At 62.3% G+C, this 27966-nt stretch overlaps 4 protein-coding genes and 1 long non-coding RNA gene across 13 annotated transcripts in view; 1 reads left to right on the top strand and 4 right to left on the bottom strand.

Annotated features, from left to right (window-relative positions):
• The window catches only part of LOC120381973 (zinc finger protein 850-like), a 754134-nt gene extending 752436 nt beyond the window's left edge, over positions 1 to 1698 (bottom strand). The window contains exon 1 of the mRNA XM_039500144.1: positions 1378 to 1698. Coding sequence (XP_039356078.1) covers positions 1378 to 1411 — 34 coding nt within the window. The 5' untranslated portion in view covers positions 1412 to 1698. The remainder of the gene's footprint in view (positions 1 to 1377) is intronic.
• Positions 1699 to 2117: 419 nt separating this feature from the next.
• LOC120381981 lies at positions 2118 to 5768 on the bottom strand. 3 transcript variants are annotated; one of them, XR_005588205.1, is made up of 4 exons: positions 5709 to 5768; positions 4777 to 4913; positions 3950 to 4083; positions 2118 to 2341 (listed from the first exon to the last, which is right to left on the bottom strand). It is a non-coding gene; the product is annotated as an uncharacterized LOC120381981 (long non-coding RNA). The 3 variants fall into 3 exon arrangements; XR_005588203.1 differs by lacking the exon at positions 5709 to 5768 and having other exon boundaries at positions 4777 to 5222; XR_005588204.1 differs by lacking the exon at positions 5709 to 5768 and having other exon boundaries at positions 2118 to 2246; positions 4777 to 5222.
• A 1399-nt stretch (positions 5769 to 7167) lies between these two features.
• On the top strand, positions 7168 to 11592 carry LOC120381843 (flavin-containing monooxygenase FMO GS-OX4-like). Of its 2 annotated transcripts, XM_039499994.1 has the most exons (6): positions 7168 to 7866; positions 8467 to 8693; positions 8958 to 9096; positions 9766 to 9887; positions 10287 to 10339; positions 10491 to 11592. In XM_039499994.1, the coding sequence occupies exons 2-6, from the start codon at positions 8479 to 8481 to the stop codon at positions 11261 to 11263; spliced, it is 1302 nt and encodes a 433-aa protein (XP_039355928.1). In that variant the 5' UTR covers positions 7168 to 7866; positions 8467 to 8478; the 3' UTR covers positions 11264 to 11592. The 2 variants fall into 2 exon arrangements, with proteins under 2 accessions (XP_039355928.1, XP_039355929.1); XM_039499995.1 differs by lacking the exon at positions 7168 to 7866 and having other exon boundaries at positions 8428 to 8693.
• A 1857-nt stretch (positions 11593 to 13449) lies between these two features.
• Positions 13450 to 15136, bottom strand: LOC120381935 (elastin-like). Its single transcript, XM_039500111.1, has 2 exons — positions 14671 to 15136; positions 13450 to 14459 (listed from the first exon to the last, which is right to left on the bottom strand). The coding sequence occupies exons 1-2, from the start codon at positions 15107 to 15109 to the stop codon at positions 14338 to 14340; spliced, it is 561 nt and encodes a 186-aa protein (XP_039356045.1). The 5' UTR covers positions 15110 to 15136; the 3' UTR covers positions 13450 to 14337.
• Positions 15137 to 15317: 181 nt separating this feature from the next.
• Positions 15318 to 27583, bottom strand: LOC120381934 (lysophosphatidic acid receptor 6-like). Of its 6 annotated transcripts, XM_039500108.1 has the most exons (6): positions 25102 to 25187; positions 24175 to 24288; positions 23486 to 23603; positions 21143 to 21248; positions 18005 to 18162; positions 15318 to 16504 (listed from the first exon to the last, which is right to left on the bottom strand). In XM_039500108.1, the coding sequence occupies exon 6, from the start codon at positions 16373 to 16375 to the stop codon at positions 15347 to 15349; it is 1029 nt and encodes a 342-aa protein (XP_039356042.1). In that variant the 5' UTR covers positions 16376 to 16504; positions 18005 to 18162; positions 21143 to 21248; positions 23486 to 23603; positions 24175 to 24288; positions 25102 to 25187; the 3' UTR covers positions 15318 to 15346. The 6 variants fall into 6 exon arrangements, with proteins under 6 accessions (XP_039356042.1, XP_039356041.1, XP_039356039.1 ...); XM_039500107.1 differs by lacking the exons at positions 23486 to 23603; positions 25102 to 25187 and adding an exon at positions 27555 to 27583; XM_039500105.1 differs by lacking the exon at positions 23486 to 23603.
• Between the last annotated feature and the right edge of the window lie 383 nt (positions 27584 to 27966).

The following is a 27966-nucleotide window of genomic DNA, read 5'->3' as shown; positions in this document are numbered from 1 at the left end:
AGCATCTCCACCTCAAAGATACCTGAAAGAACTGGAAGAAAGGACAGTAACGACAGGGGGTGGGAGTGACTGCTGGACCCAGACTAGAAGGAGACTAGTGTGTAAAAGGAAGCTTATTGAGTGAGGTTTTTATCTGTATTCAATTTCTTAGGGCTTGGCTACACCGGAAACTCCAAAGCGCTGCCGTGGGAGTGCTCCCGCGGCAGCGCTTTAAAGTGCGAGTGTGGTCGTGGCGCCAGCGCTGCAGGTACTCCACCTCCCCGAGGGGATTAGCTCCCAGCGCTGGGAGCCACACTCCCAGCGCTGCGGCACTGTTTACCCTGGCGCTTTGCAGCGCTGTAACTTGTTGCGCTCAGGGGGGTGTTTTTTCACGCCTTAGACATAGGCTTGCGTGTTTTATTTTGCTTAGTAATTCACTTTGTTCTGTCTGTTACTACCTGGAACCACTTGAATCCTACTTTCCGTATTTAATTAAATCACTTTTTACCTGTTAATTAACCCAGAGTATTTATTAACATGGGGGGGGGGAACAGCTGTGCCTCTCTCTCTGTCAGTGTTACTGAGGGCGACCAATCTATGAGCTTACCCTGTATACGCTTTATTTATTTAGGGTTTATTTAGGGGTTTGACCCCGTTGGGAGTTGGGCTTCTGAGTGTTAACGACAGGAACAGTTCTGTAACTTGCTTTCAATTAAACCTGCGGCTCTGGGGGCACGTGGCTCGGGCCCTGGGTCTGTGTTGCAGCAGACGGGCGTGTCTGGCTCAGCAAGGCAGGGTGCTGGGGTCCTGAGCTCGCAGGGAAAGCAGGGGCACATGTAATCTAGGCGCATCAGGTGGCAGCTCCCAGGGGGTTCCCGGGATCCAACCCGTCACAACAGGTATTCCTCATTTCAGCGCAGAGCGGTGTAGGCAGCGTCAATAAAGGTGCACAAGGGAGTGTTCTTGCCACGAGGATTGTCAGCAGGGGCTGGTGCCATACGTGCCTGGGGTCCCCGGGGCTCAGGGAGGGGTAAGTGAAGGCAAGGACTCAGAAGGAATCCTCACTGGAAGGGTAAGGGGGTGGTGACATTATGGAAGTCCAAGATGGACTGTGTGCAGTAGGCTCAGGGTCCGAGCGCAGGCCCGGGGGAGGCAGCTTCTGTTCCCTACATCGGATCTATCCCCAAGTTTTGCCTTAGCAAAGAGACGGTGTCAGCGTTTGCGCTGTCCTGCGCCTGTGCTCTGCTCCCAAAGTGTTCTGTAGCGGGGAGGGCCGAGCGCTGGTCTATGGGTCACTGGCCTGTCGGGGTGTCGCTGAAACAGGGCAACGCTGAGGGTGCCTTGTGAACCTTCACGCTTCATTTCCCCTCTAAGAACCGAGGGGACAGGACTCCTTACCCAGCGAGGCCACGTTCTCATAGTTCTCCTGCATGACATCTCTGTAGAGGGCTCTCTGAGCGGGGTCCAGCAGAGCCCACTCTTCCCTGGTGAAATACACAGCCACCTCCTCGAAGGTCACCGGCCCCTGAAAGAGCAAGAGCCCCCCACTCTGCACCTGCTGCCCAGTGACAACCCCACCGGTCACAGGGGCGAGGGCCAATCACATGGAAGCTCTGGGAGGCAGGCAGGATCCCACCCCCTCCCCATCAGAGCAGCCAGGAGGCATCAGGGGGAGGGCAGAAAGAGAGAGAGCCCCTCGCCCCTTCTAGCAGACAGAGATGGGAGAGGTCTGAACATTCAACACTCCCCTACCAGCCGGAAGCTGATACAGGAGATGGAGCCCCCAGCAGGGTCCAGGGACAGGCCCCCTGGCAGGAATCCCAACACCCTCCCCACTGCCAGCACTTGGATGGGAAGGGATGGGGTGTCTTCCCCGGGCCTCACTGGGGGCTGCCCTCTGGCTAGTAGGTTCAGACTCCAGTATTGGAGGCTGGTACGTTTCCCCAGCCCAGTCCAGGGGGGTTGATAAATTAGGGAATTTCCACCCACAAACCGCATGGGTCTGTTGCTAGAATCTAGGCCCCACCGTAAACTAATCCCACCAGGTTTGTCACACCCTCTCCCCGTCCCGTTCTCCACCCTGGGTATTTCCTGCCCCCTCCCAGCTCCTGACCACCCCCAGAAGCACCCACCTCCTATGTCTTTACAGCCTTTCTCCCGCCAACAGGAGCCCACCAGCAACTCCCCGATAATCCCTACCTGAGCTGGCTCCACGGCAGCCATTTCCCTTCCCTGCTCCCTGGAAGGATGGGACGTGACACTGCAGCCTGTCAGGGCAAGAAGGGGATGTGTCAGAACAGGACTGTCACGTCACATCACAGTTCCCCCCCGGCTCTTTCCCCGCAGATGGATGTTCTCGACTCTGTCATGCAAACAACAGAAATATTCAAAACTATGGGTGAGTACAAAAGAACAGCACAAGCATAAATTCACAGGACTGGAAGGGACCTCGCGAGGTCCTGCACTTATGGCAGGACTAAGTATTTGCTAGACCATCCCTGAGAGATGTCTTATCCAACCTGCTCTTAAAAATCTCCAGAGATCAATATTTCATAACCTCCCTGGGCAATTTATTCCAGTGCTTAACCACTCTGACAGTTAGGGAGTTTTTCCTAATGTCCAACCTAAACCTCCCTTGCTGCAATTTAAGCCCATTGCTTCTTGTCCTGTCCTGAGAGGTTAATGAGAACGATTTTTCTCCCTCCTCCTTGTAACAACCTTTTACGTGCTTGAAAACTCTCAGTCTTCTCTTCTCCAGACTAAACACACCCAAGTTTTTCAATCTTCCCTCATAGACTTTTCATCATTTTTGTTGCTCTTCTCTGAACTTTCTCCAAATCCTTCCTGAAATGTGGCACCCAGAACTGGACACAATACTCCAGCTAAGGCCTCATCAGCACAGAGGAGTGCGGAAGAATGACTTCTCGTGTCTTGCTTTCAACACTCCTGCTAATACAGCCCAGAATCAAGTTAGCTTTTTTTTTGCAACAGGGTTACTTTGTTGACTCACATTTAGCTTGTGGTCCACTCTGACCCCCAGATCCCTTTCGGCAGGGCTCCTTCCTAGACAGTCATTTCCCATTCTGTATGTGTGCAACTGATTGGTCCTTCCTAAGTGGAGCACTTTACATTTGTCCTTATTTGGTCAGAGAAGGGCAACTAAAATTATTAGGGATTTGGAACGGGTCCCATACGAGGAGAGATTAAAGAAGCTGAGACTTTCCAGCTTGGAAAAGAGGAGACTAAGGGGGGATATGATACAGATCTATAAAATCATGAGTGGTCTGGAGAAAGTGAATAAGAAAAAGTTATTTACTTGTTCTCATATTACAAGAACTAGGGGTCACCAAATGAAATTAATGGGCAGCAGGTTTAAAACAAATACAAGGAAGTTCTTCTTCACGCAGCACAGTCAATCTGTGGAACTCCTTGCCTGAGGAGGTTGTGAAGGCTAGATTATAACAGCGTTTAAAAGAGAACTGGATAAATGCATGGAGGTGAAGGGCATTAATGGCTATTAGCCAGGATGGGTAAGGAAGGGTGTCCCTAGCCTCTGTTTGTCAGAGGGTGGAGATGGATGGCAGGAGAGAGATCACTCCCTTGGGGCACCTGGCATTGGCCACTGTGGGCAGACAGGATGCTGGGCTGGATGGACCCTTGGTCTGACCCAGTACGGCCGTTCTTATGTTCTTAAATTTCATCCTATTTACTTCAGACCATTTTGTCCAGATCATTTTAAATTTTAATCCCATCTTCCAAAGCACTTGCAACCCCTCCCAGCTTGGTGTGGTCCACAAATTTTTTAAGTGTCCTTTCTATGCCAATATCTAAATCACTGATGAAGATATTGAACAGAACCGGACCCAGAACTGATCCCGGTAGGACCCCCCTCGTTATGCCCTTCCAGCTTGAGAGTGAACCACTGAGAACTACTCTCTGGGGACAGTTTTCCAACCAGCTACGCACCCACCTAATGGTAGTTCCGTCTCAGTTGTACTTCTCTAGTTTGTTTAGGAGAAGGTCGTGCAAGACAGTATCAAAAGCATTACTCAAGTCAGGATATACCATGTCTACCGCTTCCCCTCTAGCCACAAGCTTGTTATCCTGTCAGAAAAAAAACAGTAGAGTGGTTTGACACGATTTTCTGACAAATCCATGCTGACTGCTACTTCTCACCTTATTATCTTCTAGGTGTTTGCTAACGGATTGCTTATTTGTTCCATTATCTTTCCGGGGAATTAAAAGAAGCTGATTGGTCTGTAATTCCCCAGGTTGTCCTTACTCCCCTTTCTACAGATGGGCACTAGATTTGCCCTTTTCCAGTCCTCTGGAATCTCTCCCGTCTTCCATGACTTTTTGAAGCTAATCGCTAATAGCTCAGAGATCTCCTCAGTCAGCTCCTTCAGCATTCTAGGGGGCATTTCATCAGGCCCTGGTGACTTGAAGACATCTAACCTAAGTCATTTTTAACTTGTTCTTTCCCCGTTTGAGCCTCTGACCCTACCTCATTTTCACTGGCATTCATTAAGTTAGATGTCCGATTGCTGCTAAACTTTTTGGTGACAACAGAAACAAAAGGCATTTAGCACTTCTGCCATTTCCACAGTCTCTGCTTCCCACCACCTGTCTCCCTGGAGCTGAGCCACCTGGGACTGATGCAGAAGGCTGATCAGTCTCGGCCAGTTGGCAGGGGGTGGGGTTGGCTGGGCTCCTCCAGGCAAGTGGGTCCTGAAGGAGCCTGGGAAGGGCAGGCCCCGGCCTGAGCGATTCCCCACCCCAGCTGGAGAAAATCCTCACCTTGGGCACAGAGGCAGCTTCACTCACGGTCACTCCCCAGCCCCGATCCCGCTGGGGGAGCAGCAGCTGCTCAGCCTGGGCTCCCAAACCACAATCGGAGCAGCAGCATCTGAACCAGGAACCTCAACCCCAATATCCTGAGCAGAGAAAGAGATGGAGAGAAACTGAGTCACTTTCCCCCCCTCTGGCAACAACTGAAACCCCCTCCCCACAGGGACACGCCCTGATCTGATCTGCCCCCAGGTTAATCTGGAGTCACTCCCTGTTCTGCCTGGCAGTGACTCCGGATGAACACGCGTCTACCAGAAACGTGGCTCAGGAAGGGGACCAGAATCCTTCTAATGGGATCATTGCAGCCGGGGGATCGAACCTCCGTCCGCCCCCCCCCTCGCTCCCCATGCGCTAAGAGGGATTCACAGCGACAGCTTTCCATCCCCCCGGCCTGCGCCCCCCTTTCACACCCTCTGCCCCCTCCACCATCCCTCCCCCCCTTTCACACCCTCTCCCCCTCCCCACCCCCATTTCACACCCTCTGGCCCCTCCACCATCCCTCCCCCCTTCACACCCTCTCCCCCTCCCCCAACCCTCCCCCCATTTCACACCCTCTGCCCCTCCCCCAACCCTGCCCCCCCTTTCACACCCTCTCCCCCACCCCCATTTCACACCCTCTTCCCCCTCCCCCATCCCTGCCCCCTTCACACCCTCTCCCCCTCCCCCAACCCTGCCCCCATTTCACACCTCTGCCCCTCCCCAACCCTGCCCCCTTTCACACCCTCTGCCCCTCCCCCCACCCCCTTTCACACCCTGCCCCCATTTCACACCCTCTGCCCCCTCCCATTTCACACCCTCTCCCCTCCCCTGCCCCCTTCACACCTCTGCCCCTCCCCACCCCAGCTCCGGGAGTCTCGGTCCGGCCCCGCGCGCGGCGTCACCCGGGAGTCTCTCCGCCAATCAGCAATCGTGACGTCACTTCCGGCCCGCGGTGCGCCAGGAACTACATCTCCCAGCCTGCCCCGGGGCGCGGCCGCCCGCTCGGGCCCCAGGCCGGCCCCAGCCCCGTCCCGTACAGACCCCGCCCTGCGGACGTGGCGTCACCGGCTCGGGCCCGGGAGGCGGGTTCGGCGGTGGCTGCCCAGGCTGGGACGGCGCATGCTCAGTGGCACCCGCTGAAGCCGCTGCGCCTCACGCTGCCCTGACCGGGCCGGAACTCCCCGTGGGGCGGAGTCTGGGCAGGGGCGGGGTCAAACACTGGAGGCGGGGCCGGGAGGGGCAGAACCCCGGTGGCGGGGGTTGGTCCCCTCCCACAGCGCAGCCCCCACTGCCCAGGGGTCCCTGCCTCTGTGGGGGGGGGGAATAACCGGGGGGGCTGCCTCCGTTACCCCCCAAGGGGTCCCTGCCTCTGTGTGTGGGGAGGAATAACTGGGGCTGCCTCAGTTACCCCAGGGTCACTGCCTCTGTGTGTGGGGATAACCGGGGGCTGCCTCGTTACCCCCAGGGTCACTGCCTCTGTGTGTGGGGGGGGGGAATAACCGGGGGGGCTGCCTCACTTACCCCCCCAGGGGTCACTGCCTCTGTGTGTGGGGGGGAATAACCGGGGGGGCTGCCTCAGTTACCCCCCCAGGGGTCACTGCCTCTGTGTGGGGGGGGAGAACCGGGGGGGGCTGCCGTCAGAGCGACACACCCCAGGGTCACTGCCTCTGTGTGTGGGGGGGGAATAACCGGGGGGGCTGCCTCAGTTACCCCCCCAGGGGTCCCTGCCTCTGTGTGGGGGGGGGATAACCGGGGGGGGCTGCCTTCAGAGCGACACACCCACACCCACACACACACCCCCGTTGGCCAGCAGGGGTCACTGCTGCAGTTGGGTACTGCACACAGGATACTGCCCCGTGTGGATGCCAGAGATCATCACCCCCCCCCCCACACACACACACACACACCCCATGTGTGGGGCTGGGGATACACACAGGATCCTGCCCCGTGTGGATGCCGGGGTCGCTGTCCTTCGGGGGCAGGGCGAGATCCCGGTTGTGGTGGTTTCTGTCTGCCGCGTCCAGGCAAACGGAGACGCTGGTGCAGGTTCACCGACGGTGCCCAGCCAGCAAGTGTGAACAAGCCGGGGGGGGGGGGGTAATAGGAGCCTAGATAAGAAAAAGCCCCACAAATCGGGGCTGTCCCTATAAAACCGGGATATTTGGTCACCCGAGTGTCACCAGCCCCAATCCTGGCGCCGGGAAAGGGGCTGGTTGCTGCCTCCCGGGGGGGGAGGTGCCAGACACAGGACCCCACAACTCGGCCCCAAGTTTGGGCAGGAGGCAGAAGACTACAATTCCCAGCATGCTGTGGGGGTGTTGCACAGGAAGGGGCACGTGGGGCTGAGCGCAGCTGGTGAGTCGTGGGGCTGAGGAGGGGGGGCAATGAGCCATGCGGGGGGGGGGGGTTGAGCCCCAGTTGTGCCTGTAGGAGGGTGAGGGGGATCCCTTCTGCTGGAGCCCCAGGGCACAGCTGGGGGGCAGCCCCCCCGCCTGGGGTGAAGAGATTGAGACCCCCCCATTGTGCTGGTTAGAGACACCCCCCCCCCCAGGCAGGCAGCTCCCTCCTGGGGTCCTGGCCCCACGGGGGGGACCATCCCCCGCAGTGTCAGCTGGGAACAGGATTCCTGGCCACGCTGGGCTCCCTGCTAAACAGCTGGGGGGGTCACCTACCTAGACAATGCTGCGGGGGGGCGGTTAAATAGCTCGTTACTTGCTGATCGCCATCATTATTACTAGTGTGTATAATTTAGCACCTGACACACTCTTGTTTCGTGTCTGGCTGAACTAAGTATAAAGGATCTAGGGTTGGGATTGGGGCGCTCGGTGTGTTTTTTCGCCTGTTCGCAAACAGGAGAAACTATGGTGCCAAGAGACCACATCCCCGTTGTGGTCACCAAGGAGGACGGCGGGATCCTGCGGGCTCCCCAATGACCGGCCAGGCTCCTGCAGGAAGAGACGAGACTCCTGGGCCCAGAGAACCGGCGGATTCGCTGTAAACACGGGCTGGTTAGGAGTCGGAAGCATTTTCGACACACTGCGCTCAAACATCATTTTCAACGTAACTCTGCTAATTCTTGCACTGTTCTCGCTGAGAGAAAATATTTCCAAGACTAGTTTCTTTTCCACTTTTCTCAATACGCCCAAGGTTTCCAGACTAGGCTTCAGAAACATACAAAAAAAAAATCCCTCTTCTCTACATTTTTTTTTTTAACCAGGTCCCGTAGCTCTCTATAAATACTCCTTCCCCTCCACCCCAGAGGCAGCTGCATCTCGGTGCCCGGTGAGGGCTCCCTCTGTCAATAGCCCCCACCCCCTACCCCGGAGCTGGGCGAGGGAACCCCGTCGGGGTAACTGGTTTGTCGGGGGTGGGAAGGTGCTGGGGATACGGGTGCCAAACTCGTCCTAAGTTCCCCCCACGGCCTGGGAGGAATGTGCTGAGTGTCTGTGAGATGTGGCCAAAGTCCACGCAGGGTTTGTGCCTGGGAACGGGGTAGGAGCGTGTTCTCTCCAGGAGGTGGGGGGGGAGTTATGGGGGTGATCTAGGGCTGAGGGGCAATGGGGAACTCGTGGGGGGGGGGCTGTGGCGGTTGCAGGGAGGTTTGGGGGCGAGAGAGGCCTGGGCCCCAGCTCACCTCCCCTCTGCTTTGCCTGTTCCCAGCCGCGCTGCGGGATGACGGCCCCAGGGAAGCTGCGGGTGGCGGTGATCGGGGCCGGAGCAGCCGGCCTGTGCGCCGCCCGGCACCTCGCTGCCCACCCCGAGTCCTTCGCGCCCCCCGTGGTGTTCGAGGCGTCCGGCCGCGTGGGGGGCATCTGGGTCTATACGGAAGAGACGGGGCAGGGACCGGACGGGCTCCCCGTCGGGTCCAGCATGTACCGGGACCTCAGGTAGCCGGCGCGGGGCACCGGGCAGGGGCAGAGGCGCTTCTCAGGCCTCCAAGTGTGCGTGTGGGGGGGAGGATCCCCTCCCCTGAGCCCAGGGGGTCTGTCTCCTCGCTGCCCCCCCCACCTGCCCCATTTCCCGCTGCAGCTGTTCCCACGTGGGCCAGGCCTGGGGGTGCAGGAAGGGACGGGGACCTGGGGAGGGAAGGGGAGGGCGGCGCATCCAGCCTGGCGAGGGGGGGGGCGTTAACCGGCGTTCGCACCCCCCAGGACCAACCTGCCCAAGGAGGTGATGGCGTTCCCCGACTTCCCCTTCGACCCCTCGCTGCCGTCCTTCCTGCACCACTCGCACGTGCTGGCTTATCTGGAGCGTTACGCCGACCACTTCGGGGTCCGAGAGCACATCAGGGTGAGTGGGGGGCCGGGGGGGCAGGGACCCCTGGGGGGCCCCATTGCCTGCCCCCCAGAGGCGGGGCCTGAGCACGGAGCTGGCTCCGGTCTAGAGTTCCCAACTTTCTATGAGCACAAAACCGAACACCCCAGCGACCCCGTTGCCCGAGGCGCCCCCCTGCTCACTGTATTCCCCCTCCCACAGCTCTCTCCTTTCACTGGGATGGGGCAGGGGGTTGGGGTGCAGGAGGGGGCTCTGGGTTTGGGGGGCTCAGGGATGAGGGGTTTGGGGAGCAGGAAGGGGCTCAGGGGGCTCAGGGCTGGGGCAGCGGCTTGGGGCGTGGGCTTACCTCAGGCGACTCCCTGTCAGCGGCACAGGGGCTAAGGCAGGTTCCCGGCCAATGGCAGTGCGGAGCCGGTGCTTGGGGCGGGGACAGTGCGTGCTGCAGAGCCTCCGGCCGCCCCCTGCCTAGGAGCCGGACCTGCTGGCTGCTTCCGAGGCGCAGAGCGGTGCCCCAGGACAAGTACCTACCTTAGCCCCGAAAACCGGACACGTGGTCACCCGGCGGGACGTGACCCACCCCCAGGGACACAGCCCAGCCCCTGCCCAGCCAAGGCCCCTGCACCCCCCCACCCCCACCCCGCATGCACACACCTGGATCCACCCTGCTCCTGTCGCCCCTTCCAGTTCTGGTGGCGGGTGGATGCCGTGAGCCCGGCCGAGGGCGGCTGGGACGTCACCGCCTGCCAGGCCCAGGACCGGACGGTGCAGACGACCGAGCGCTTCGACGCCGTCCTGGTCTGCAGCGGGTGAGGCCCTCGGGCGATGGCGTGGGGGGGGGCACCCCCAGTTTGCTGCACCCCCCCTGCCCTGCGGGCAAAGGGGCTGAGCAGGGTCACTCGCCGGGGTAGGTGCGTCGGGGGGAGGCTCCCCCGGCTCTGGGCGGGACGGGGGGCGGCCTGCCCTGCGGAGGCCTCTCCCCCGGGTGCGTGCAGAGGGTGGCTGTGGGGGAGCCCAGGGGGTGGGGGGCAGTCATGGGGTGTCAGGGGGGAGCCCCAGAAACCCCCCTCCCCGGGGGGTGAGCAAACTTCCAGTCCTGGGCTGGAGTTTGGGGAATCCCCCTCCCTGGGGGGGGCTGTGTCAGTAAACTGCCCCCCCCAGGCCCCAGGGAAGCACTAATGGGGTCCCTCTTTCTGCTCCCTGTGCAGTCACTACGCCGACCCCTTCGTCCCCCCCATCCCCGGCCTGGAGACCTTCCCAGGTAGGAGCCTGCGGGGGAGTCCGTCTCCTGTGACCCGCCCTTCGCTCTGGGCTCCGGGCGTGGGGAAGGGGCCGCCCGCAGGAGGGAGCCGCTCCGTGGGGCGGGGGCACCCCCGCCGCTCCCCCTTTCAGCCCCCTCTCCCTCCCCGCAGGCCGGCTGCTGCACAGCCACGACTACCGCTGCCCGGAGCCCTTCGCGGGCCGCACCGTGGTGCTGCTGGGGGCCGGCCCGTCCGGCGTGGACCTGGCGCTCCAGCTGGCCCCCGTGGCCCGGCGGGTGGTCCTGAGCCACCGGCAGCCCCCGCTGCCCGGGCTGCCCGGGAACGTGCTGCAGGCGGCGCCGGCGGTGGGCGTGGCGGGGGCCACGGTGCAGTTCGGGGACGGGGCCGAGCACCGGGCTGACGTCCTCATCCTCTGCACCGGCTACCGGTACCACTTCCCCTTCCTGGCGCCCGCCCGCCTGGGCCTGCGGCTGACGGAGCACACGGTGACACCACTGTACCGGCACCTGCTGCCGCCGCGCCATCCCGGCCTCTTCTTCATTGGGCTCTGCCAGCAGATCTGCCCCTTCCCCCACTTCCACTGCCAGCTGCTCTTCTGCCTGGCGGTGCTGGCGGGCACCTGCCGCCTGCCCCCCGCCGCCGAGCTGCAGGCGGCCGCCGAGGGGGAGTTACGGCAGCACCTCGGGGCCCCCCAGCACTTCCACCGCCTGGGCGGGCGGCAGTGGGGTTACTGCCAGGAGCTGGCACGGCTGGGCGGCTTCGAGCCTCCGCCCCCCGTGCTCAGGAAGATCTACGAGGCCGTGCGGGCGAGCCGCAGCCGGGACGTCTCCCGCTACCGGAGCCTCAACTACCGGGTGTTGAGTGCCGAGGAGTGGGAGCTGGTGGGGGCCGAGCCCGGGGGGGCCCCCGGCGAGGGGCGGTAACGGTCCCTGTGCACTGAGGGGGCAGCCCCGGGGGCAATGGAGACGGAGCTCCCGGCCCGGCCGCGGGGGAGCCGGCGGGCGGGTGTCTGGAGACCCTTCCCCATCGGTGCCTCCGGCCCCCGCTCGCCCCACGCCACCGCCTGGGGCCCCAGCCGGTCCCTGCTCGCCCCGCGTCACCCCCCGGCGGCCGGGGCCCCGGCCGGACCTCCCGCCACATCCGAGCCGGGATGAAATCCCCTGGCACGTCGGGGCCGGTGGGGAATGGGCGCCGGTAGCCCGAGGAGCCGAAACCTCGGGCTGGGGCGGTTTGATAGTGAAGAAAGGCGCAAATAAAGGGTCAACCTGCCGCCCTGAGGCTGGGGGGGGGGGGGGGGGGGAGGGGAGCTCCCTGCCCCCCCACCTGTGATGGGGAGGGGGGGCGAGCGGGGCGTGATCGGCTGTCGGCAGCCCCTCACCTCTGGGCACAGGACCCTGTGCCTGGCGCAGACCCACTCACCTCCCTGATCAGCACGGGGCTGCTGGTCTCTGTATCTGTGCCCCCCAAGTACCCCCTAAGCCCCCCGGGACCCCTCCAGCCTGGAGATAGGGATCTGTGCCCCCCATATCCCCCGCGCCCCCCCCGGGACCCCACCAACCAGGATGTAGGTATCTGTGCCCTCACAAACCCCTAAACCCCTGGAACCCCTCCAGCCTGGACATAGGGATCTGTGCCCCCCATATCCCCTTAGCCCCCCCCGGGAACCCTCCAACCTGGATGCTGGTCTCTGTATCTGTGCCCCTCACAAACCCCTAAACCCCTGGGAACCCCTCCAGCCTGGAGATAGGGATCTGTGCCCCCCATATCCCCTTAGCCCCCCCCGGGAACCCTCCAACCTGGATGTAGGTATCTGTGCCCCTCACAAACCCCCTAAACCCCCCTGGAACCCCTCCAGCCTGGACATAGGGATCTGTGCCCCCCACAAGCCCCCTAAGCCCTTTGGGACCTGTGTAGGGGGGGCCATCCCAGCAGGCCGTGGGGCCCTGGTGTGATAATCCCGCCCCACCCCCCCAGGGCTCTGGGAGCCAAGGGCCAGAGACGGGCGGCCGCAGAGCACCCCCATAAATAACTCCCTAGATACCCCATGACCACCAGCCCCACACAAACATCCTCGACGCCCCAGCTAGAGCCACCCTCCCAAACATCCCTTCTCGACATACGGCCATCTCGACCCCCGGACCAGCCCCAGACACAGCCCTACAGCCCCCAACATCCCCTAGACACTATAACCCCCGACACGCAGCCCCCGCACAGCCCCCCACACCCCCTAGACATGCTATAACCCCTGGACACGCAGACCCCCGGAGACACAGCCCTACAGCCCCCAACATCCCCTAGACACATGCTATAACCCCCCCCGGACACGCAGACCCCCCCGGACCAGTCCCCCCGACACAGCCCCCCAAACACCCCCTAGACACATGCTATAACCCCCCCCCCGGACACGCAGACCCCCCCTGGACCAGTCCCCGACACAGCCCCCAAACACCCCTAGACACATGCTATAACCCCTGGACACGCAGACCCCTGGACCAGTCCCCTGACACAGCCCCAAACACCCCCTAGACACATGCTATAACCCCCCCTGGACATGCAGACCCCCCCCCCGGACACGCTCACACAGAAACCCCACCAGTTCGCAGGCCCCCTGCCCCGTCGCAGCAAACGGCACCCCCCTCGGAGGCCGTGGGAGGGCGGGGAGCGCTGTGGGGTGTGTTAGCAGCCCCCCCCGGGGCCCCCGGCCGTGCCCCCAGTGACCTGCAGTGTCACACTCGCCTCTTGCTTCAAAATTATGTTTTATTTGATGCTGCTGTAAAAGGACCAGCCCCGGCGGAGCCGGAAATGAGTCGCTGCAAATGGAAGGACCAAGCTCTTGTCCGGCCCCTCACTCTCCTGAGCTATTTCTAAACACCCCCCACCACACACACACTCGGACACACACACACACCCCCGCTGGTTCCTCCTGCCCGGGGGAGGGCCCTGGCTGCATGCCCGGCCTGTGCTGGCAGGCGCCTGCAGAGCGGGAAGGGAAGTGGGGCAGGGGAGGAGCGCCGGCCCCTTTGCCAGGCCGTGAGGGTCCACCGGGCCCCGGCATGTCGAGTGTGCAAACACACACACACACACACACACACACACACACACAGGCGCACACACACACCCCCGAGGTGGGGCGGCGTAAACTCCATGACCCCGCCAGGGACCCCGAGCCGGGCCGGGCCTTGGCACACGCTCGGCTGCAGCCCAGGAGTTCGGCCGCTTCCCGCCTCGAGTCAGGAAGCGAACCCGAGTCCCCGGCCTGGCCGCCCCCCTGTGCTGCAGCAGAGACCGTTCGAAACCCCGGTGCAGAGTCAGGACCGGCCGGGCCCAGCAGTTAAAGGCCCGAATTTCAAGCTCCCGGGACAGCAGACAAAACTCCTTCGATGCAGTCAGCCGGGAGCTGCGCTGCTGTGAAATCTGGCCCTGCAAAAGCCTGGCCTGGCCTGGCTCGGCTCGGCTGGCACAGGCTGCCACGCTGGTGCTCAGGCTCTGGCCGAGCCGGGGCCCTGGGCGTCGGCCGCTGCTCCGAGTAGAAATGCCCGAGTGCGGGGGATGGAGCCGGGGACCCCGGAGCGGCCGCTGCTCGAGCCCTGAGTCATCCTCTGCTGCAGGCGAGGGCCGCCCAGCTGCGGCACCGGATCGGTTTAGCCGCAAGCGCCTGCAGCTCGGGGAGGGGGGGAATTCCTGCTGCCTTCGCCAGGAGCCTGGGCGTGAAACCTCAGAGCAAACCCCGCCGGCAGCAGGCGCTGCGGAAACGCTGCACCCAGCTGGCCCCCAGGCTGCAGCCGAAGGGCCAGGAGGGAGAAGACGCCTCCCCCTGCCACGACTCCAGAGGCTCAGTCCAAATTAACACACACCCCCCGCCCAATTTCACGCACGCCGGGCAGCCGGGGCCTGCGTGGGGGTCCTGCCTCCCCCCGGTGAGGGGATGGGCCGCGAGCACGGGGCCATTGCTGATTCTGACACCTCCCCCGGGCGAGGCTCTGAGCGCTACGTCTCCCTAGCCGAGGGACTGCCACCGCCAGCTCCCAGCGCTCCCCGAGCCCACAACGCCCCCGTCCCGGCGCTGGGGCAAAGCCGGCCTGCGACATCCCGGTGCAAAGCCAGCCTGTGATGCCCCCGGCCCAGGGCAAACCCGGCCTGCGATGCCTCCGGCCCGCAACATCCCAGCGCCGGGGCAAACCCGGCCTGCGACAACCCAGCGCCCGGCGCAAACCCGGCCTGCGACATCCCCGTCCCAGCGCCCAGGGCAAACCCAGCCTGCGACATCCCGGTGCAAACCCAGCCTGCGACATCCCCGTCCCAGCGCCCAGGGCAAACCCAGCCTGCGACATCCCAGCGCCCAGGGCAAACCCGGCCTGCGACATCCCAGCGCCCGGCGCAAACCCGGCCTGCGACGTCCCAGCGCCCGGCGCAAACCCGGCCTGCGACGTCCCAGCGCCCGGCGCAAACCCAGCCTGCGACGTCCCCGTCCCAGCGCCCAGGGCAAACCCGGCCTGCGACATCCCGGCGCCTGGTGCGAACCCAGCCTGCGACATCCCCGTTCCAGTGCCCGGGGCAAACCCGGCCTGCGATGTCCTGGCGCCCGGGGCAAACCTGGCCTGCGACACTCCCATCCCAGCGCCCGGCGCAAACCCAGCGTAAGGCTGGCAGACCCCGGTAGTTGGCGGGCGGGATTGAACCTGGGACCTCTGAAGCTTAGTGCCGGAGCCTCTACCGCAGGAGGCGAAAGCCAGCTGGCTGGTAGCTACGGCTGTAGCAGACTCATTCATCTCTAAGTGGCCTTGGTGCCACTAGACGGGACAGAGCCTCACGCCCAGGAGGTGTCTGGGATGCACCAACCCAAGCCCGCAACGCCCCTGTCCCAGCGCCCGGCGCAAACCGAGCCAGCGACACCCCCAACCTGGGTTGCCCATGTACCAAGTACCCTCCTCCCTCACGCCCGTCCCGCTGCCCTGTGCCCTGCCCGGGGGCCTCGTGTGGCGAGGGGAGCCCAGCCCCGTGGCCCGCTAGCTCCGGGGCTCCCTGCTGGGGCTCCCCACCAGCGGGGTGCTGTTCGGCACGGCCAGGATGTTCTGCAGGTAGATGCACTGCCGGAGCGCGGTCTGGGAGCGGCTCTGCCCCTCGGCGCTGTCGGTGTGAAAGCCCCAGGCCTGGCGCAGGTTGTCCATCACCACCATGCGCTGGAAGGTCTCGGTGGCAAAGTAATAGGCCAGCGGGTCCAGGGCCGCGTTGGCGGAGGCCACCAGCAAGGTGCAGCGGTAGGAGAAGTCCAGCGTGTCGCCCCGCAGGGAGTCCACCTGGTAGCAGATCAGCACCAGGTGGAAAGGCAGGAAGCAGCCCAGGAAGATGGTGACGTTGGCCACGATCATGCTGCGGATCTTGGCGCTGTTCACCAGCTCCATCTGGGCGGCCGCGCTGCGGCGGATGGCGCGGAGCAGGGCCCAGGAGCAGAGCACCATGACCAGCAGCGGCAGGGCGAAGCACAGGGCCATGGCCGAGGACACGCTGGGCTTGGTGACGTACTCGGGCTGGTTGTCGAAGCAGTGGTGCTTCATCTGCCCGGCTTTCATCTGGGCGAAGTAGGTGGGCACGGTGCCGGCACAGCTCAGCAGCCAGACGCCCAGGCAGATGTACTTGGCCTGCTTGCGCAGCGCCTTGACCCGCGGGTGCATGGGGAAGCAGACGGCCATGCAGCGGTCCCAGCTGATGCAGGTCAGCAGGAAGATGCTCCCATACATATTGACCAGCAGCAGCAGCCCCGTGATCTCGCAGACCTTGTCCCCCAGGTCGGGCCGCCGGCTGTAGTAGTAGATGCGGACAGGCAGGGACACCACCAGCAGCAGGTCGGAGACGGCCAGGTTCTTCATGTAGACGGTGGTGAGGGAGCGGACGCTGCTGCAGCGGAAGAAGATGTAGAGCGCGGCCAGGTTGAGCACCAGCCCCAGCGTGAAGATGAGGGTGTAGAGGCCCACGAAGACCGTGTCCGCCAAGCTGCTGCTGTTGCTGCTGCCATTGCTGGAATTGGAGGACGTCATCTTGTTGCCAAGCTCCAGCTCACGTGAGGGACAAGTATCCCACCAGGGTCAGGGAAGCATCTGTCCCACCGAGTCCCGGATGCTGCCCCGCCACGCGGCTCCGTGACCCACGATCGCGCCGAGCTCAACCTAGGAGGAAGCAGGGAACGGGTGAGTTCGTCCCACTGGCCGGCGGGTCCCAGAGCAGCCCAGGAGGAAGTAGATTTGTGGGACCATTCTGGGCTCCCGCCATCGCCCCATACAACCCAAATCTGAGGCGCTGTAAGAACGAGATGCCCAATTTCCACAGGCTGGAGAATCCGCCCCCAGCCCCGAGTCAGTTGGTCCCTGTTGTGTGCACGGTGCGCGTGCACCCGTTAGATTAAAAACATGAAATGCTCTTGCTGGACGGTTGCAAAGGAACGGGAGTTTACTTCTTAGAACCCAGAGCCCCGGCACACACAAACCCAGACAGGGAGAGAGAAAGCAGGCTGCTCCATAAGGCAGGAAGGCCCCCCTCCCCCCATTTTGCGGAAGGCCATCTGCAGGCTGGCCAATGTTAGACCCAGATCACCTGCTTCCCTACAGAGCCCCCAGCCTGCAGGTAGGAGCAGGAAAACCCCTGAGTCCACAGTGTGCCCTTGTTGCCAAGAAGGCCAATGGCATATTGGGCTGTATAAGTAGGGGCATTGCCAGCAGATCGAGGGATGTGATCATTCCCCTCTATTCGACATTGGTGAGGCCACACCTGGATACAGTGTCCAGTTTTGGGCCCCCCAGTACAAGAAGGATGTGGACAAATTGGAGAGAGTCCAGCAGAGGGCAACGAAAATGATTAGGGGGCTGGAGCACATGACTTACGAGGAGAGGCTGAGGGAACTGGGATTGTTTAGCCTGCAGAAGAGAAGAATGAGGGGGGATTTGATAGCTGCTTTCAACTACCTGAAAGGGGGATCCAGAGAGGCTGGAGCTCGGCTGGTCTCAGTGGGGGCAGGTGACAGAACAAGGAGCAATGGGCTCAGGTTGCAGTGGGGCAGGTCTAGGGTGGATATTAGGAAACACTGTTTCCCTAGGCGGGTGGTGAAGCACTGGGATGGGTTCCCTAGGGAGGGGGTGGAATCTCCACCCTTAGAGATGTTTAAGGTCAGGCTTGACACAGCCCTGGCTGGGATGATTGAGTTGGGGTTGGCCCTGCTTCGAGCAGGGGGTTGGACTGGATCCCTCCTGAGGTCCCTTCCAACCCTGAGATTCTATGATTCTATGCTTTAAAGTGACAGCTTATAATTTTCAATACACCACAGTCCTGAGGTTAATTCCTGTCCCGGCTGAACCGTAACTATTTATTTTCCGTCTGAATTTGTCCAGCCGTTGCCTCTTGTTCTGCCTTTTCCTGGTGGCTAAAGGAGAACGTCCGGACCAGACATCTCTTCGTTCAGCGACTTCGCAGACAGGGTAGAAAAATCTTTCCCAGTGGAAAATGGCTTTTGGGCTGAACTGGAAACGTCCGTTGTCAACGACACTTTGGGGGGGATTTGACAAAATTTTTCAGTTGGCCAAAACCGCCGAAAAATTTCAACATGCACAAAAAGCCTCTGTTGTTGTGGAAGCCTCTCGTGGTGAGAAAGCCCGTTTGCTAGAGCTGGTACTTACGGGCAGAGATCCTCAGGCAACGCCAGGCTGGACCGGAACCGAGGCCCGTCTTGTCTCCCGCAGTGCCAGCACCCTGGCATGAGAACCCAGGGTCGCAGACGTGGGAAAATCCACCCCCACAGTCGGTTTCTTCCTGGTCATTAACCGTCCCTGTGAAGCTAAAGAGATCACACCCCGTTTTCTATCGCAAGACCATCCGGCCCATTGTAGCCAGACTGTCTCTGTGCTGCGGCCACCCACGGGGAGCCCCAGTCAGGGATTGGGGCTGGCTATGCCCAGTGCTGGGCAGACACTTTGTCCAGACGCCCGTCCCTGCCCAAGTGAAAGAAAACAGACAGAGGGATGGACAGGGTGAAATCACACAAACAGGGGTGGCCCATGCAGAAAAGCAGAAGTTTTTTTTTTTTTTCAGAGAAACCACAGGGGCTTGAACCACACGCAGATAAGAACCAAACCTGGATCTGCTCCTCAGTACGGCTGAGTGCCTGGAGCTCCCCACTGCAGCTGGGTGGGGATCGGGGGGGAGAGAGATCGGCCAGGGCCCGGTTCTGCCGAAAACCAAGCCCCTGATTTCAGTCCCTAAATAGGGAGTCGTCCTGTGGCTTGTGTCAGGCAAGAGGAAAGGATCACAATGGACACATCTGGCCTATGAAACCCACCCTGTACAGAGCACCACCGCGAGGAGAACCTCGGCCTGGGCTAGCAGGGGCTGCGGGTCGGGAGTGAGGGGCACTATAATGTATTAAAATAAGTTAAATTGTTTTTTAAAAATAACCCTGTTGTTATGCTGGGGCTTGAGCAAAGCCTAATTGAAGCTGGTGGGCGTAGCAGCCATCCTGAATTCATGACAAATGTACGAGCCACAGGGCCCCTGTGTGGAACAGACACCCGAAACACTAGGAGCCACCCACACAGTCTGCGGGGTTCTCCTTGAGGTGAGCAGGCTGGTTGCTGGAGGGAGGGAGCCGGGTCTGGCCACAGCAGCACACAGAGAACTGACAGCAGGAAGCCCCCAGAGGCAGCCAGAGAAGCACCGAGAAACGGCGACGAGCAGGAGTTTTGGGGCAGAGTGCTGGCTGTGGGTCTTTGTAAAGAAACAGGATGGCTTCAAATAAATACCTGAGTCCATCATCAGTTTCTCCCCCCTAATGGAAACCACCCACTGCACCCCGAATATTGGTGAACGACTCAGGTCAACAGGCGCAACAATATTCAAGCAGGACATGAAACCCCTGAACTGGTGGCTGTCACTGGCTAAGCACCGAGAAACCAGAGTTTGTTGACGTACTAAGCCAGCTTGTGAGGCCAGGAGCTTCTTCAGGAGGTGCAGAGGGAATATTTTCTTCATTGAAGTTTATTCAACCAGTTCAGTTCAAAGCTTTGAGCAGCGGGTTGGACTAGATACCAACCCTGATATTCTACGATTCTGTGTGACATGGATTGGGAGTTGAAAAAGCTTGTTTTCCCTCTTCCAATAGCTGAATACAAACTAGGTGTGAGGATGAGATCTACTAGTTCTAAAATCTTGAAGGGTGAGGTGACCAGAAACAATAAGTTCACTTCACTTAACTGCGGATACTAATTGTTCCTTTCTTTAATAAATCCATCAGTTTTAAATGCAAAACATACTTTGATAAACTTCCTTTTTCTCCTCACGTGCCCAGCACATGTCAAATAGTTTGATTTATGCAATGAAAACAATTTAAAATGTTGGTTTTGTGCATTTTTAATTGAATTCCAGTTTCCACCCAAAGGCAGCAAGACCAAACCACGACTAAAAAAGGTCCTCATCTCGTTAGTAGGAAATGTGTCATTCACCCTTTTCGAACATAAAAACAAACGTTCAAATGAGGACTGGAGAAAAGTATGTTATGCTGCAAAACTGCTTAACCAACTGTGGATCGATACACTGTATCGTCCTGGTGAGCAAAAAGGACCAAATGATACCAACCAATGAGAATAAACTGATGATTTAAAACAAGATTTCCTGCTTGCTGATTTGTGCCAGTGGCTTGACTCAGATTTAAATCAATCTACCCCGGGGAACAGAAGAGCTGTTAACAAATCTATGTTAAGAGGCAGTTGCATTTCCCCGGGGGTGAGGGAATCTGAGCCAGGCAGTTTACTAGGTGTTTGGCTGAACCAAGTCCCGGCCTCTGGCTGGTGTGACACTGCACCACCTCTCTCCAAAAGGCGGTGAGGGCGGCTGAGCCATGTCAAGCCGTTTGCCGCACCTCCAACGTCACCTCAGCGAGGACACGGCTGACTCAGCAGCCACAGATCGCAGGCAGCAATGGGGGGCACCCTCACGCAGGGAGAGGAAAAAACAGGTCAGCATTTGTGCAGACAAGTCACTTTGAAGGAATGATCTCTCCTCTGTTATCATCCGGTTCTCACCTACCAAGCCGTGGGGAGGCGAGGCCTAGGGTATGCTTGCAGGACACCAGCAGAGCTGGGTGAAGAGGGGACCCAGGTCTGGGCTAGCAGAGGCTTGCAGCAGGTCGGGACTGAGAGGGGGTGACTCTAGCAGGACTCGGCCTCATGTTTCACTCTCAGAAGTTACAGTAAGTTGAGCCACAAACCCCGTCCGCCCCCCGCCTCTCCACCACCACCACGTCCGTCGGGGGATTGTGCAAAGATGCTATCGGCTGAGTCTGTGTTTGTCGGCGGCTCAGGGCCTGCTTTGGGTCTGCTCGCAAAGAGATTGCGTGTGTGTGTGTGGTTGGGGGGGCGGCGAACAGCCCTGGGAGATGAAGCCTGCACCAGAGAACTGGGCCTGCTACCGGGAGTCAGATTCCAGAAAGCTCCTGGCGCAGGGCAAAGGAAATTGTTTGGAAGGAAGGATGGCTGGAGGGAAGGACAGAGGGATGGAGAGAGGGATGGATGAAAGGAGGGAGAGATGGAGGGAAGGAAGGATGGACAGAGGGATGGAAGGAAGGAAGGAGAGATGGAGGGAGGAAGGAGAGATGGAAGGAGGGAGAGATGGAGGGATGGATGGAGGGAGGGAGAGATGGAGGGATGGAAGGAGGGAGGGATGGATGGATGGCGGGATGGGGTAGCACCATTATGGTTAAGATTGATACTCTGTGAATCTTCAACACCTGTTTTTTCTACGTGCTCGAGAACCTAGCCGCTTACTTGGATTGATGTGAAAATCGCTGTGCCTCATGGGGATCCCGGGTACTGTCACTGGTCCAGATTTGCGGCCATTTCCGCGAAGGTTTCCCAAGAATCAGCTCCCCCCCTAAAATAAAAATCATGGGAAATCATCAAAACGTTGCCATTCTTACACAGCGCAGGCCGAGGGCGCAGACTCTGCCTCCCCCAACCGCGCTCACCCCTTGGGACTGATCCCAGCTGGTGCCCGGCACCCGCGGCCCCTTTGGGGAACCAATACTGAAATCCTCACTGAGGGTAAAAAGCAGCTGGAGCCCAAACCACGCTGACGCAAAGGCCTCGTACGCGTCGGGAAGCCAGCATGTTGGCTGGCAGCCTGGCACCAGAACACGAGGCTCTGGGACCTTGGCAGCACCCGTGCGCCGGGAGAAACCGCCCTGGGCGGCTTTCCAGAAACGCGCGTCGCTCTCTGCCAAAGGGGATTCGGCTGCAAGCTTCTGCCCTGCGCGCAGAGCGTCTGGTTTGACCGCTGGTGTCACCAAGTGCTCCGAAAGCCAGGCACAAGTTCAGACCCCGCTCCGGCCCCCTCGCGCTCGGATTTTAACAGGCGTTCGGTGCCTAAACGCCTTTGAGGCTCCGGGCCTCAGATTTTACTTCAGACGTTTTGTCCAGGGTTACGCAGAGGGCAGATGAGAGACGCCGGGAAGCAGCGGCCGCTTTTGGGCACTGGAAACGGGCCGCGGGCGGCTCCCCTGGACTACGTGACTGAGTTTGAACCCCGAACAGCAACCAGCTGCTCCGCTCTTCAAAGCGTTCACAGCTGACAACGTGCTGTCACACCCATGAAACCGGCCATCGCCGGAAATGTCACAGGCGAGAAAAGCGTTAAGTCAGGGGTCGGCAGCCTTTCAGAAGTGCTGGGCCGAGTCTTCATTTATTCACTCTCATTGAAGGTTTCGCGTGCCAGTCATACAGTTTAACGTTTTTACAAGGTCTCTTTCTAGAAGTCTGTAATACAGAACTAAACTATTGTTGTATGGAAAGTAAAAAAGGCTTTTAAAATGTTTAAGAAGCTTCATTTAAAATACAGAGCCCCCCGGACCAGTGGCCAGGACCCAGGCAGTGTGAGTGCCGCTGAAAATCAGCTCGCGTGCCGCCTTCGGCACCTGTGCCATCGGTTGCCTACCCCTGCGTTAAGTCACCAGGCCCTATGTTAAACCTGCCAGTGAATTCCCCACCCCTGCCCGCCCCCACAAGCCACCAGCAGAGAGAACCTCGGCCGACCTGCCCCGGCCCGGCTGCAATGGAAATCCTGGCGCAGAAGGGATCATTCGATCAGCTCGTTGCCCAGGAAATCGTTACCCCGGCAGGGTCTCTGCATAACCCTGGCCAGCTGGCCCTGCGCGGAGCCCAGGCACTACAGCGGCTCCAGCCCGAGAGGGGGCGGGTCCAGCCACCGCTGCTCGGGGGAGTTGGTTAATCGCCCGCACCGGGAACAATCCTGGTTTCTAGCCAGAAGGTGTCCGGCTTTAACGTCCAGCCCCTGGCTCGCGCACTGCCTCTCTCGGCTATGGCCAAGACCACATTAGTGCCTGTATGTTCTCCCCATCAAGCTAAGCCGACACTGCAATCGAGTCGCGCTGAGTCAGCGGATTGGGTCCCTCGCTGTAAAGACGTTTCCGCCAGCCCTTGAATCCCGACTCCCTGGGGCTTTTTCGTTCCTGCCTCCCCTTGATAACCCGGAGAGCAGAGCCAGCATCCATCTGACCAGCGCCGCGTAAACTCCCCGCCCTGCTGCTCTCGCTCCACCCGTTTCTCCAGCCGAGGGGGACACTGGCCCTTTTCCCCCAGCATCGCGCTGGGCACGCGCGTGGGACTGTGTCCTTTCCAGTGGCCGCTATCCCGGCCCCAGGCCCCCGTGCTGCAGTAGGGCCTGGCGCCCTCGATCCCCCACGTATCGCTGCCTTATCCAGCTCCTGGGCCCTGCTTAGCACCGAATGACCGGCCCGGGCTCACACTTACGTACCCGTTACCTGCCAGTCGTTGCTTCCTTCCCCCTCCCCTCCCCGCCACTGCATCAGCAGGGAGTTGGTCTTCATAGACCCAGAGACGCTCAGGGCTGGACGGGACCTCAGGAGGTGTCTAGTCCAACCCCCTGCTCAGAGCAGGACCAACCCCAACTCAATCATCCCAGCCAGGGCTTTGTCAAGCCTGACCTTAAAGACCTCTAAGGATGGAGATCCCACCACGTCCCTAGGGAACCATCCCAGTGCTTCACCACCCTCCTAGGGAAACAGTGTTTCCTAATATCCACCCTAGACCTGCCCCCCTGCAACCTGAGCCCATTGCTCCTTGTTCTGTCACCTGCCACCACTGAGAACAGCCGAGCTCCAGCCTCTCCAGACCCCCCTTCAGGCAGTTGACTTCATCAATGACCTGGACGAAGTACAATCGCCAGTAGCCTCCGGCCCAGCTCCAGCCCCTGCGAGAGCAGAGAGGCCGATTCAAAACACCGTGTCCTGGGTCATCAGCTTCAGGGCTCAAACCCGGGACCTCTGCATCTTAACGCAGGCGTCTCACCTCCAACTCGCCTCCCCGTGCCGTACCGCCTGCCGTTCCGCAGGTACGGACGAGGGAGAGGGGTCCCCGGGGTGCCCACCCACACCCACGGAGACCCCGTGTGCCGGCCTCCTCCGACACCGCAGCCCAGCCCAGCATAAGCAGTTTCCTGGGGCTCGGGCCCCGGGCCGGACCAGGGTGCTGGCGCGAACCGTGTTTGGACGGGGTTTGTGCCCACGGCAGCGGGACGGGACGGGGCCTCCGAACAACCCCCAAACCCTTCAGCAACAGAGACAAGGGGCACGGCTCCCGGCAAACATTCCCCACCCGCCCGCGCCCCAAATTCGCTCCCAGAGGGGGCCCACTGGGGACGCCAAAGGGCCGGACATGGATGGACACCCCACACCCATCCCCCTAACCCCAGGCACACCTCGCTCCCCGCCGGCCCCCCCGCTCCCCCTGGGGCAGCCCCGAGCCGCGGCAGGGTCTCTCACCTGGCAAGGCCTCTGCCCCCCGCGGGCCGCGGTGCTGCTGGCACAGCGAGAGAAAGCAGGAACTGAGCCCGGCAGCGGCTCGGCACAGCCACCATTTGTAGCCGCTCGCGCTTCCTGAGAGCAAAAATATCACAGGAGAGTGAAAAACCCCCAACGCGGGGGCAGAGGTGCCAGCAGCAGCCCGTTCCGCAGCAGTGCCCGTCGTCACCGGCACCCCGCGACGGGCGGGGGGACTGGAGCACCAAGGGGAGAACCCAGGAGTCCTGGCTCCCAGCCCCCCCTGCTCTAACCCACCAGCCCCCACTCCCCTCCCAGAGCTGGGGAGAGAACCCAGGAGTCCTGGCTCCCAGCCCCCCCTGCTCTAACCCCCCAGCCCCCACTCCCCTCCCAGAGCCGGGGAGAGAACCCAGGAGTCCTGGCTCCCAGCGCCCCTGCTCTACCCACCAGCCCCCACTCCCCTCCCAGAGCCGGGGAGAGAACCCAGGAGTCCTGGCTCCCAGCCCCCCCTGCTCTAACCCACCAGCCCCCACTCCCCTCCCAGAGCTGGGAGAGAACCCAGGAGTCCTGGCTCCCAGCCCCTGCTCTAACCACCAGCCCCCACTCCCCTCCCAGAGCCGGGGAGAGAACCCAGGAGTCCTGTCTCCCAGCCCCCCCTGCTCTAACCACCAGCCCCCACTCCCCTCCCAGAGCCGGGGAGAGAACCCAGGAGTCCTGGCTCCCAGCCCCCTGCTCTGACCCACCAGCCCCCACTCCCCTCCCAGAGCTGGGGAGAGAACCCAGGAGTCCTGGCTCCCAGCCCCTCTGCTCTAACCACCAGCCCCCACTCCCCTCCCAGAGCCAGGGAGAGAACCCAGGAGTCCTGGCTCCCAGCCCCCACCCAAACCCCCTATACCCCACTCCTCAGCCGTTATCCAGGGGCCCACTTACCAGTTAACACGACAGCCTTTATTTTGGGGGATGGGGAGGGCTGGGCGCTAGGACTCCTGGGTTCCACCCCCGGCTCTGGAGCAGGAGGGGTTGGGGGGGCGGGGAGCCAGGACTCCTGGGTTCTCTCTCTGGTACTGACGGCTCTGTGGTGACCCTGGGGGCGGGTTGCCCGAGGCAGGAGGCGGGTGGGGGGGAGCTTGTTCTCGCTGTGAGCTGGGAGCCGTATGCAAAGGGCCCGTGGGCAGGAGGCGCTGAGAGCGAGGGGCCCCGCCTGCCGGGGGGGTCTGCGGTGGGGGCCTGGCGCACGTAGGGTGGGGTGCAGGAAACCCCAGGCTGCTGCATGCTGCAGCGCACCCAGCTGGGGCGGGTGGGGTGGGGAGCCAAGGGGAGGCCGGGAGCCCAGCTGGGGGCAGGGAGCTGAGGGGGCAGGGAGCCCAGCTGGGGGCAGGGCTAAGGGGCCCAGTGCCCAGCTGGGGGCAGGGACCCAGCTGGGGGCAGGGAGCTGAGGGGGCAGCGCCAGCTGGGGGCAGGGAGCTGAGGGGCCAGCGCCCAGCTGGGGGCAGGGAGCTGAGGGGGCCGAGCGCCCAGCTGGGGGCAGGGAGCTGGGGGGCCCAGTGCCCAGCTGGGGGCAGGGAGCCCAGCTGGGGGCAGGGAGCTGAGGGGGCAGCGCCCAGCTGGGGGCAGGGAGCTGAGGGGGCCGAGCGCCCAGCTGGGGGCAGGAGCTGAGGGGGCTGAGCGCCCAGCTGGGGGCCGGGAGCTGAGGGGGCCGAGCGCCCAGCTGGGGTCTGTCTATGGGCTCGGCTGAAAGTTCAGCACCCACAACACGGGGGGGGGCAGGGGGGGGTGTTTCACAGACGTTTACATAGAAATAGCTCCGAGCGCAGACACGCCGGCACCCCCATTTCCACAGGGACCCACGGCTCCCCAGGTCTATGGGGCCCAGCGCCCCCCCCATTGGGCAGCCCAAGGGGGTGAATCCGGGCGACCGGTACCGGGTGGAACAGGGGCCCAGGCGGCTCCGGGCTGCACCCGCTGCTGAGCCCCCACCTGCCCCGGCTCCGCGCTGCCCCCCGGCTCTGGCTCCTAGCCAGGGGGGGCCCCACAGGGCTCCCTGCGCGGCCCCCGCCCCGAGGACCGGCTCTGCACCCCATCCCCCAGCCCTGAGCCCCCTCTGCACCCCATCCCCCAGCCCTGTGCCCCCTCTGCACCCCATCCCCCTGCCCTGAGCCCCCCCACCAGAGCCCCCTCTGCACCCCATTCCCCAGCCCTGAGCCCCCTCTGCACCCCAACCCCAGCCCTGAGCCCCCACCAGAGCCCCTCTGCACCCCAACCCCAGCCCTGAGCCCCCACCAGAGCCCCTCTGCACCCCAACCCCAGCCCTGAGCCCCCACCAGAGCCCCTCTGCACCCCATTCCCCAGCCCTGAGCCCCCAAACCCAGAGCCCCTCTGCACCCCAACCCCAGCCCTGAGCCCCTCTGCACCCCATCCCCAGCCCTGAGTCCCCAAACCCAGAGCCCTCTGCACCCCATCCCCAGCCCTGAGCCCCCACCAGAGCCCTCTGCACCCCATTCCCAGCCCTGAGTCCCCAAACCCAGAGCCCTCTGCACCCCAACCCCAGCCCTGAGCCCCACCCAGAGCCCCTCTGCACCCCAACCCCCAGCCCTGAGCCCCCCCCCACCCAGAGCCCCCTCTGCACCCCAAACCCCCCACCCCAGTGAGCTGGGGGGGGGCTCAGGGAAGGGGCCGGGTTGGGGTCAGAGAGTTCGGCAACCCTAGGTTAACTCCGGCGGGGGGGGGGGAGCCCCAGTCCCCAGCGCTGCCCCCCCACGCAGGGCCCAGACTGTCACTTCCCCACCGAGCGATTGCTCCATCGCTCCCAGCTGCTGCCTCATTTCCTGAGGCCTGGGGCAGCGTCCGCCCTGGGGAACTGCCATGCGGGGCGCTGCCCCCCCCGGCCCTCCCGCGGCGTGGGGCACTCACCCCCCTGGGCCCTCCCTGCCATGCGGGACGCTCGCCCCCCCGCGGCGTGGGGCCCTCACCCCCCCGGGCCCTTCCTGCAGTGCGGGGCCCTCACCCCCGACCCCACGGCGTGGGCCCTCACCCCTGGGCCCTTCCTGCCGTGTGGGCCCTCACCCCTGGGCCCTTCATGCAGTGCGGCGCTCACCCCCTCCCCCCGCGCGGGGGCCTCACCCCGCCCTCCCTACAGTGCGGGCGCTCACCCCGGCCCCCACGGCGTGGGGCCCTCACCCCGGCCCCTCTGGGCCCCGGCGCTCACCCCAGGACCCCCTGCGGCGCAGGGTGCTCACCCCGGTGCCCCATGGGTGACGCGGCCAGTCCCTCCTGCCCGGCAACCCCCAGCCCCTCTCCCCTGTAACCCCCCAACCGCCTCTTCTCCTGCCCTGCAACCCTGCGAGCTCCTCAACCACTTCCTCCCCCCGCAGCCGGGAGCTCACCAGCCGCAGGGCGGCTTTGGATCCCACGTCGCGCTCGGCGCCACGTTGAACCTCAGCCCCACGGCGTGGGCGTCTGGGCAGAGGCGCGAAGGGCAGGGAGCTCGAACGCCTCCGAGTGCCCCCCACATTCACACACAGCCATTCGCACCCCCCCCCGTGCAAATGGGGCTGTTCACACTCACACCCCCCTCGTGCAAATGGGGCCAGCCACACACCCCTGTGCAAAGAGGGCTGCTCATGCTTGCACACCCCCTCGTGCGAATCAGCACTCACGCTCCCCGTGCACTCACCGATCTCCTTGTCACGGCCCGAATTCTGCAGGGACCCGGCCGAGCTCCCCACAGTGCAGGTCCGCAGGGGCCTTGTTTCCGGCCCCGGCCCCGTGGGGAATCTCCTCCTTCCAGAGGTGCCG

The sequence above is a fragment of the Mauremys reevesii genome, linkage group 14, assembly GCF_016161935.1.
Source record: "Mauremys reevesii isolate NIE-2019 linkage group 14, ASM1616193v1, whole genome shotgun sequence".
NCBI classification, from domain to species: Eukaryota; Metazoa; Chordata; order Testudines; family Geoemydidae; genus Mauremys; species Mauremys reevesii.
This window is presented reverse-complemented; position numbering and strand designations above follow the sequence as displayed.